This window comes from Bison bison, unplaced genomic scaffold (genome assembly GCF_000754665.1).
Source record: "Bison bison bison isolate TAMUID 2011002044 unplaced genomic scaffold, Bison_UMD1.0 scf7180017864178, whole genome shotgun sequence".
NCBI lineage: Eukaryota > Metazoa > Chordata > Mammalia > Artiodactyla > Bovidae > Bison > Bison bison.
Window position 1 is genome coordinate 2329110 of NW_011494750.1, and position 9701 is coordinate 2338810.

The following is a 9701-nucleotide window of genomic DNA, read 5'->3' on the forward strand; positions in this document are numbered from 1 at the left end:
CCACTCTGCCCCGACTCCAGTCTCCCCGACTCACCTTCCTTCTGGCTCCCAGCAGCACCGATACTCTGCTGTGCCAGCAGGTTCTGGTTGTACAGGGTGGGGAGCGCCGCGGCGGCGTACTGCTGGATCCCCGAGTAGGCCTGAGTGAGGGCCTCCATGGTGCTCCCGGTGCCGTTGGAAAGGCCGCTGCTGCCCAGGCCGCCGTTTAACGCGGCCATCCCTGGTGGGGGTGGGTGGGGGAAGAGGAGCGACAAATTGGGAAGACTCAACCGATGTGAAAACAAAACCCAAAGTAACCCTGTCATCTCCTCCTCAGCTTCTCCCTGAGAAGGAACAGCCATCTGATGGGTCAGGTTTTAGGACAGTCACCAGGGCCCATGGCTAACGGGGACGTTTTAAACAGCCACACCCAGAGGCAGCTCATCCTCCAACCTGCGCAAGAAGCAACACCACTGACACGTGACCTGCCCCACCTTTCTCTTAAGAACTGGAATGCGGTAGAACAACAGTCCCAGGACTGGGGACTAAAACGAGTGCACACACCGTATGACAGGTGTGGGCAAATCCTATCGTCAAGATAGCCGCTAACGCTTACTGAGCGTGTGCTACGTGTCAGATGCCATACCAAGTGATGTGCTCAGCACTTCACTGTATTCTCATTTAACTTGACAATCCTCAGAGAACTCTAGTCCCACTTCACAGATGAGAAAATGCCCTTAGAAAAGTGGTCTTAAGGTACAGTTAACGGACAGGGTCAGGTCTGACTCAAAATCCCACGGTCATTTCTAACTTCACTGAGCCACTCCCATCATTCTCTCTACGTGTCCCTACCAGAGTAGTTTAAAATGTGCTACCTGCACAGAGTGACTGGAGGACTTCCAGGGACTGGCCCTCACCTGCCAAAGAGCTGACGTTGAGGCCTGCTGTTGCTCCAGCTAATGTCTGCAGGGCTCCAAGGGAGGCGATGGGGTTGACGGAGCTGCTGCTGCTGGAGCTCGGTGAGGACCCTGCTGTCAGACACCCACCAGTTAAACTCAAACCAAAACTTGCCTTCCCGTGTCAACAGGAGCCAAAGCACAAGCTGTGTCACCCAACTCTTCATTCTCTTTATAGGGAGGCTTTCGGTTACCAAGTCCCCCACCCTCCGCTCGCCCCAGTGAATGATTCTGGTAACAACATGTTCTTGCAGGACACAGAAGTGATGATTACAACAAACTGAAGACTATGAGAGCTCTCTTAATTCAGAAGACATTTGAGACTTTCCTGTTCATGATCTGACCCCTTTGGAAATGGGCGTTAACTATTCTCCAGAATGACAGAATCCTCACGTGGGATTCTGCCCAAGGCCCACAGGGGCCCCCAGCCCCATCACACGCTTACCTGAACTGGTGAGCACGCTGAGGGGACTGCTGGACGTGGTGAGAGCACTGGTGCCACTTGGGGTGCTCTGAGCTGCACTAGCCGCAGCAGCCAGTGCAGCCAGGTTCTGTAACTGCACTGCATTTAACCCTGCAACATCCAAAGCAAGCCATCAGCCAGCAGATAAGAGTACCTACATCCACTCTGGCAATGACCGTGCAGACTGGCAGGAGGCTCATCCCAAAGTGGAAATGTTCTAGGTATAAGCCTTGCAGGCAATACTACAGAGCTCCAAAAAGACTCAGATACCATTCAACTCATTAAGAAACTTGACACTTCCTCAGATAAGACATGTCTAATACAATAGCAGGCCAGCCCAAGTGAGTGAGCATTAATAAATGGATGGGCAATTAGGAAATCAGAAAAAAAGGGGTGGATTCTGTGGTCTACCATGGAGACAGGCAGACTGAAGAGAACAATGGCAAAGCCCGAGGCAGAGGATCAATCTGTATCTGAGCCTTCACTGATGCTTTACAGGGGATCTGTTCTCTGCAATGGAGGAGAACCAAGTAGAAAATGTAGCAGAGACCCAGAAGACCATGGAGGGATGACACGTGAAAACTGCAACAGCAGAGAGAACAAAGAAAAAAACACCACCTAATCATCAGAAAAACAAGAGAAAACAAACTCTGAGAAGACCTCCAAGTGGAACCTAGCAACACTGGCAAAAGGAGAGCAAAAAATCTGAGCTGCACCAACAACGTGTGGCAAGCGATTTACTAGACAATGGAAAGGCAGATGGGTAGAGTGGAGAATTAACGAGACTACAGAGGCTACAGCACGGATTTACAATCTGGCAACTTTCTGAAAACACAGCAACCTTTGAGTCCCTGGGACAAAAAATGAATCCATCAGACTTCCCCAGTGGCACGCTGCACCTCGCCTAGGGTGGAGCCCTTCCTCAGATGCACCTGCCTAGCCGTACCCCACTGCCGGAGGGGCGGGGCTGGGCGGCTCTGGAGCGGCCCTGTCCCTGCCTCAGGTTTGTCTGTGGAGCAGTCTTTGTTAACAACTCGGGCATCTGTCAACTAAGTTTCTGGTGTGTGTTAACACCAAAAACAGTAATTACCTGAGGAACAACATGTATCAGACACTAACTTCCGAGGTTCTAGCAGCTGCAGGGCAAGCCACACACACAGAAGCCATCTTAGACTTTTCTTCTGAGAATCACTGGAAAAGTCACTTTATTGTGGAAATAATTCCTGCAATTTTCTCCTTATCAAAGTGGCTGCAGACAGTCTGCAGGTACTAACAGCTCTTCTTACTAGAGACTTAAAGGGGTGGGGAGCAGACAACTACAGAGCAATATGACATCAGTAACTAAACGAGCCGCCTTTGAGAGAGGAGGTATGAATCCCAGGATGTTCATCTTATGTCAGGTTTATGTAATGAGTGGGAATTTTTTTTTTTCCTGCACAAACAGTAGAAAACTCTCAAGACTACCGTTAGCTGCGTCTGTTGGCTTGGCTGCTGCCGCTCCTCCGCACCAGTGAAACACTTACCTCCCATCGGGTGGAGGCTGCTCAGGGTGTTGAGGTTCCCAGAGGAGGCAGTCTGCTGAAGGAGCTGCAAATAAAGCTAGACATTACACCAAAAAACAGAACAAGAGTGAGAGTGAGGGCTGGTTCTGCATCTGGGATAACTCTACAGCACAGCAAAGCGAGAGTGCAGAGGCCCCCAGAGAGAAGAAAGTCGAAGACGAGAACCCAAGCCAACACAACAGAAACACGAGGCTTATGACAGCACAGGACAGCACAACACAGCTAAAGCCCTGGCCCAGAGGACAGCTGTGTAAGCCGAGTCCTAAGCCAGGCCCGAGTCCCTGGCAACACAGCACAGCAGCAGAGGACAGCGGGGAGGGGAGAACTGAGCTCAGCTCAGGCAGCCATGCAGCCCACTTCAGGAGTGTCTGCAGACGAGTGACTGCCGTGTCTAATTTCTCTCCCAAATCCTCCTTGGTCAGGTCCACACACCTTATTTTATAGGCTGTTCCCATCTGGAGACCTAATTTCTACTTTAGCCGACTACTTAAAATACCAAACGGGACCATTTCAGGCTCTTTCTTGGAGTATCCTTTACCACCCATGATGAACTTGTGACTGGATCAACCTTGTCGTGATTAGAATACTACGCATTCATCTAGCCCCATTCATCTCACCGTTGCAGATGACCAAATGATGGCTCAGTCTGCATTCATCCACAGAACATTCTCTTTCAGTGAGTGCTGCATAACAAATAAAACGAAAGGACCTATCCATAAGCTATGAATCTCCACAGCCTTACCCTGTACCTAGCAAGCTGCAACCTTGATCTAAGCAACCTGCTGAAACCTTTTGTTCCATTCCAGCCCAATCACTGAATGGCTGGTATTCTTGTTTCTGGATCCTTTGTTCAGTCTGTTATCCATTCCTAGAAACATCTGACCTGGCTCCTCTGTCATCATGAATGTCTCTAGTCTACAGGCATTTCACGGAAGTTCACAAACTTCCAGAAGTAGAATGAAAAAATGTACACACGTGGAGTTTTATCAGCTTCTCAAAGGGCTCCACAGCTTGGAAGATTAAGAACTACTGCTCTAGTTTCAAGGCGACACATTCTAGTGCACCCTAATCAATGACGGCGTGCTATCACTTACGCAGCCCATTAGCTCTCACACGTCTTTACTTCTGTCTCCTTAAATATCCTGGCCAATGAGCTCAGGCCCAACTAGGGACTGTACATACTACTTGGCACTTTACTTCCTCCCTAAATGAGACCAGCTCTGAGAGCGGGGATCATGTTTAACTGAAACAAGGAGGCCATAGCGCTCAACATATACCGTCATGTGCCTGCTAGATATGGCAATACAACAAAAAGGTGAGTCTTCCCTAAAAGAAGGCTCCAAACGCTCTAAGAAAAGCAAGCACCCATCATGGAGATAATTTTCAAAGCATTATCATTCTGGCAGAAGACTAAAATCTCTGAATTTTCTCAACTTAAAAGCAATGTTCTAGCACCAAGGAACAATTTAATCTGCAGAAATAGAACAACCACCTAGGCTTTCTGATTTCAGAGAAATACCAGCAAGGATAAACTTGGATTTCTTCTAATATTTTAGAAACATGGAAACCAGAGGGCATCAAATTAGCCAAAACCTGGCGCCGAGGGCAGAAACCACTGCCTTTCTTCCGTTTCACATAGAACAATACTTAGGGGAGGAGGACGGGACGACTGCACCTCTGTGTGTGTCCTTAGACCGTCCATGCTCATCTAGTGCTTTCACCATTTGTTTTCCTTCTTTGGTAGCTTCACAGACGACTTGTTCTTTCTGACTCAAAGATGAGACAGTTTTAAGTGTCTTGTGCCATCTGTGATTCTTTTGAGGGTTAAAGCAGTGATAATCCCCTGTAATATACACTGCAGACCTAATAAATCTAACAAATTAGAGCCTGCTTTTGGATTATATGACTCAAACTCGACAAGAGAGAGTTCAAATGAAAGGAAATCTATTTACTAGTGAACTCAAATAGACACCTGTAATACTCATTTAATAATGTCCATGTTAATCTCTTGACCTCCCGCCAATGGGAAAATCCACTGTCATACTCTTCATGGGAGGCTCAGGAAGGCTTTTATTGATGGTCTCTACATCTACTAGAGAAAGAGATGGAGAAAGATACTTGGTAGCTAAGAATTCTGCAGGAGTTTTTTTTCTTGGGGGCAGGGACACATGTTTCTAAATCTTTGTTTTAGGAAATTAGTATATTAGTATCTTGAGCAGAAGCTCAAGATATTACCAATGATGTGTGACGACAGCGAGCGAGCCAGTGCACACACAAGGCTAATGTGACAAAGAATATCGTGTTGCCTGAATTTTTATGTAAAACTTGGATATGCTAAAAGTTCTGAGTGCTACTATATATGTTAGCTAGGGACAGCAGAAGAACAGCTGGGAGCTTGCACAGCCTGCAGAAAGCACACCACAAAGACTCACTGCTAAATACTGGGGTCCGAGAGTATTTAGACCAGCAAGGTTTCCCCACACAGAGGCTGCGCTGATTTGCTGCATCTGCTGCTGGAGCTGCTGGGCCATTCTCTTCTGTTCTTTGTCCTTCTGTGTATCAGCAAATTTTACCACCATGGGGGAGGAGCAACCCTACGAAAACACCAAAATCAAAGGGTCAAATTCCTCATTCTGGTGCAGGGAAACCCTCCTTTCCAGTGCCGCATAGGCTGCATTCTCATTTTATTCAGTGCCAAATGATTCTCCTCTTTGATAGACAAACAAGTGGCAAAAGGTAATTTAAAAGGGTTAACTAGTTGCAAAATGCTAATTTTAAAGAAAGCACCAGTGTTTCAGATGTTTGGCTTGCTTAACTTTTAGGGCTTCCCAGGTGGCAATTAGTGGTAAAGAAGCCACCTGCCAATGCAGGAGAACTGAGACACCCGGGTTCGATCCCTGGGTCGGGAAGATCCCCTGGAGGAAGAAACAGCACCCCACTCCAGTATTCTTGGCTGGAGAATCCCATGGACTTAGAGAAGCCTGGTGGGACAGTCCATGGGGTTGCAAAGTGTCAGACATGACGAAAGTGACTTAGCACACAGCAACTTTCAGGGCAATCAGCGCTCTGCACGCTACCGGGCTTTGGTGCTCAACGGTCCTAGCACTCTCATGCTAAGAACCGCCCCTTTCGTCCATCTGCCCCCTACCTCCATGGTCTGTGCTTGGTGCATTGCCTTGATAGCTGTCTGTGCCATGGCTCTTGTTGTAAAAGTCACAAACGCACAACCTGGTGAGAGAAGAGTCAATAGCTCATCCATTCGTTTAATGATTTATCTGACCGACACTTACTGAGCACCTTCTATGCGCCCAAGTGGCATGCTAACAATACAGACGTGATTCTGCCTTTAGGAGTTCATGATCTAGTGGGAAGATGATGTATTACAACAAGGCGATACACGCGTCAGGGAGAAATCAGGGAAGCACAAATAGGAGAGAAAGTGTTTGAGAGATAAAGGAGGAGTCACATTCTCTAGTTTCTCTCGTGAAAGGCGTGTTTCCACTTTGGCATAGAATCTCTCCAAGGACAGAAAGAGACTTTTAATGCACGACCTTAAGTGCAGAATGCAGATTCCTTGGGGGAATTGGGATCAACTGACAGGAATCATGGCGGGACCTAGAAATACAACACCATACTCAACCCTCTCCATCTTGGCAGTATCATTCATGGTGGCTGGAGATCACTGGTTTCCACTGATCCAATTAAAAAGAACTCCAAATTTAAGATGAGTACTTTTAAAGGTGCTAAAGGTACTTTTAAAAGTTAAAAGTATACCCACCTCGGCTCAACCCATCAGGTCCCCTCAGTATCCGGCATTCTTCAATCTGTCCAAACGAAGAGAACATGACTCGGATGTCATTTTCAGTGCACTTCTTGGATATCATACCGATAAACAGCTTCCTGTCTTCCACTGCTGAGAGAGTAAACACAAATGCTTCGCTGTTACTGCAAGAGGGGGCACAGCAGAGCACTGTGCCTTCCAGCCTATTGCACTGACTTTAAGATGCATTTTGTTTCATAATTTAGCACCTACTCTTATAAATCATAATTGGAAGCACTTAGATGAAATACAGTAGCTTCAGGATCTTATGAAAGTTACTTAACCATTCTGTGCCTGTTTCCTCGTGTGATTAATAGAGAAAACTTAGTTTACCTCAGAGGCTGCTGTAGGTATTAAACACCAAGTGCTCAGCATCCTGCCTCGTACTTAGCCAAGTCTGCTCTCACTAGCAATGCTGTTGGACCGAAGGATGAGTTTTCTCACTTAACTGATACGACAAAAGCAGCAGAACACACATTCAGTGAATGGAACTGTCCACTTTCATATTTTGGTTATTTTCTTGAGGACTAAGCTTTTCTTCCTAATTTTTTAGGGAGGGAATTCCTTCAGTTCCCCTCCTTCCTCTGGTTGATAAGAAACTATGAAGATCAAAGGCATTCCAGTTCACTCTCAGATGTTCTTGTAATGTTTCCCTGTCAACTCTATCTCATCTATTTACCGTGCTTATTTTAAAGAACAAGTCAGATGACAGATTACTTACAGCACTGAATCACTATCTTCCACCAGACACAAAACTTAACTAAAAATGCATTAATTCTGAGTAAGTAATAGATCAACTGAAACCATGAAACTCCTAGGTGAGTTGGGCTTGGTAAACTCCTTTACATGAGTCTTGGCAATGTTTTTTTTTGGATTTGACACCAAAAGCAAAGCAACAAAAGCAAAAACAAAAAAGAAAAAAAGCAAGTGGTGTTACATCAAATGAAAAACCTTTTGCATAGCAAAAAACAAACAAAAAGCCATCAAGAAGCAACCTACTGAACAGGAGAAAGTATTTGCAAATCATGTATCTGATAAGGAGTTAATATGTAAAATGTATAAAGAACTTAAAGAACTCAATAGTAAAAGAAAAACAACTTGATTTAAAAACGGGCAGCTTCCCTGGTGGTCCAGTGGTTAAGATTCCATACTTCCAGTGCATGGTCAACAGAGACATAAAAGATGCTCAGTATCACTAATCATCAGGGAAAGGGAAATCAAAGCCACAACGAGGTATTATCTCATATGTTAGAACAGTTATTATCAAAAAGACAAAAAAGAACAAGTGTTGGTGAGGATGTGGAGAAAAGGGAACCCTCGTGCACTGCTGGCAGGATCTATATGGTACAGCCACTGTGCAAAACAGTACGCAATTCTTCAGAAAATTAAAATTCGTGCTACATATCACCCAGCGACTCCACTCCTGGGTATTTACCTGATGAACACGGAAACACTTACTTGAAAAGATCTATGTACACCCATGCTTATCCAGCAAAGGTATAGAAGCAACCTAAGTATCCATCCACAGATGAAGGGACACAGAAAAAGGGGTATTTTACGCACACATGATTGTTCTTCAGCCATGAAACATGAAATCTGGACATATGTGACAACATGAATGGACTGTGAGGGCATTCTGTTAAGTGAATTAAGTCACAGAAAGATAAATACTGTACTGCTCTCATTTAAATATGAATATTTCAAACAAAAAAACAACTGAGCTCATGGAGAACAGACTGGTGCTTGTCAGGGGCAAGGGAAAGGAGGAGGCAAAACGGGGAAAGGAGGCCGAGAAGTATTGATAAGCTTATTACACATAAACTTCCAGTTTTAAAATAAGTCACGAGGATGTATGGTGACTACAGTTTACTGCACTGCACGTTTCAATGTTGTCCAGAAAGTAGATCTTTAAAGTTCTCATCACAAGAAGGATAATTTTGGTAACTATGTATGGTGACAGATAACTAGACTTACTGCAGTGTCATTTCACAATACATACAAACACTGAATCATCATGCTGTACAACTGAAACTAACACAATACATGCCAATTATACCTCAACAGAAGAGTAATTAGTGCACAATACAATCAAATGCCATGAGAACAGCAACTACACCAGCGGAAACCGTGGAAGGGGAGGGCCGCTCACGTGCTTGCTTACCGTTGTTCTTCTCGCTGTCGGCAGGCTTCATCTGTATAGGATGATGCATCTACAAGAGAAGACACGTGCCTGTTACGATCGCACACTGAAGGCACTCAGAAACATAAACGAGGACTCCAAAGGAGACACCACAACTGAGCTTTAAGAGGTGGCTCTGGGGACCGCCCTGGTGATCCAGCGGCTAAGAATCCACCTTGCAATGCAGGGGACGTGGGTTCGACTGCTGATCAGGGAACTAAGATCCCACATGCCTTGGAGCAACTAACCCCATGCGCCACAACCAGAGTCCATACGCTGCAGTGACGCAACCAACCGAGACCCAGCGCGCCAAGGAAAGGAAGGACTGTCTCTGAACTCACGCCTGCCTCATTATCTCTCCTCAACAGAATCTCAAAATAGAATGTGAGTCAACAAGTCAAAATTCTTTTGGCTGAGAATTACTTTCACTCTATCTTCTTTGAAACATTCCCTTTATTCCTCCTTTGCATCAGTTCCTGTGGCAGTCACCCCTTTCCCCCCACAGGTGTGTTCCAGGCGCCAAAGCCACCACGGTTCCACTTACTAGTAGGAATTCCTTACCCCTGGGAGGACCTTCATGTTGTGAAGAGCGTTCTGAGCTTCTAATGCAGCTTTTCGGGTGTAAAATGTAACAAAACAGCACCCTGCAATAAACAATACTCAATGAAACCAAACCAGCCCTTTGAAAGCAGATGATTTCTGAGAGCACTCCCTCCTCCAGGGATACATTGAAAGTCAAAAA

General features: G+C 45.7%; 1 protein-coding gene across 7 annotated transcripts in view; it reads right to left on the reverse strand.

Annotated features, from left to right (window-relative positions):
• CELF1 (CUGBP, Elav-like family member 1) overlaps positions 1-9701 on the reverse strand; it is a 63169-nt gene that overhangs the window by 7079 nt on the left and 46389 nt on the right. For 2 of the 7 annotated variants that reach the window (XM_010842409.1, XM_010842408.1), the window contains exons 6-14: positions 9521-9603; positions 8942-8990; positions 6739-6873; positions 6109-6188; positions 5393-5554; positions 2922-2997; positions 1381-1509; positions 897-1007; positions 35-220 (exon numbers count right to left, since the gene is read on the reverse strand). In XM_010842409.1, the coding sequence (XP_010840711.1) occupies positions 35-220; positions 897-1007; positions 1381-1509; positions 2922-2997; positions 5393-5554; positions 6109-6188; positions 6739-6873; positions 8942-8990; positions 9521-9603 (1011 nt within the window). Of the gene's footprint in view, positions 221-896; positions 1011-1380; positions 1510-2921; positions 2998-5392; positions 5555-6108; positions 6189-6738; positions 6874-8941; positions 8991-9520; positions 9604-9701 lie in introns of all 7 variants that reach the window. The other 5 variants (XM_010842413.1, XM_010842411.1, XM_010842410.1 and 2 more) reach the window with 5 other exon arrangements.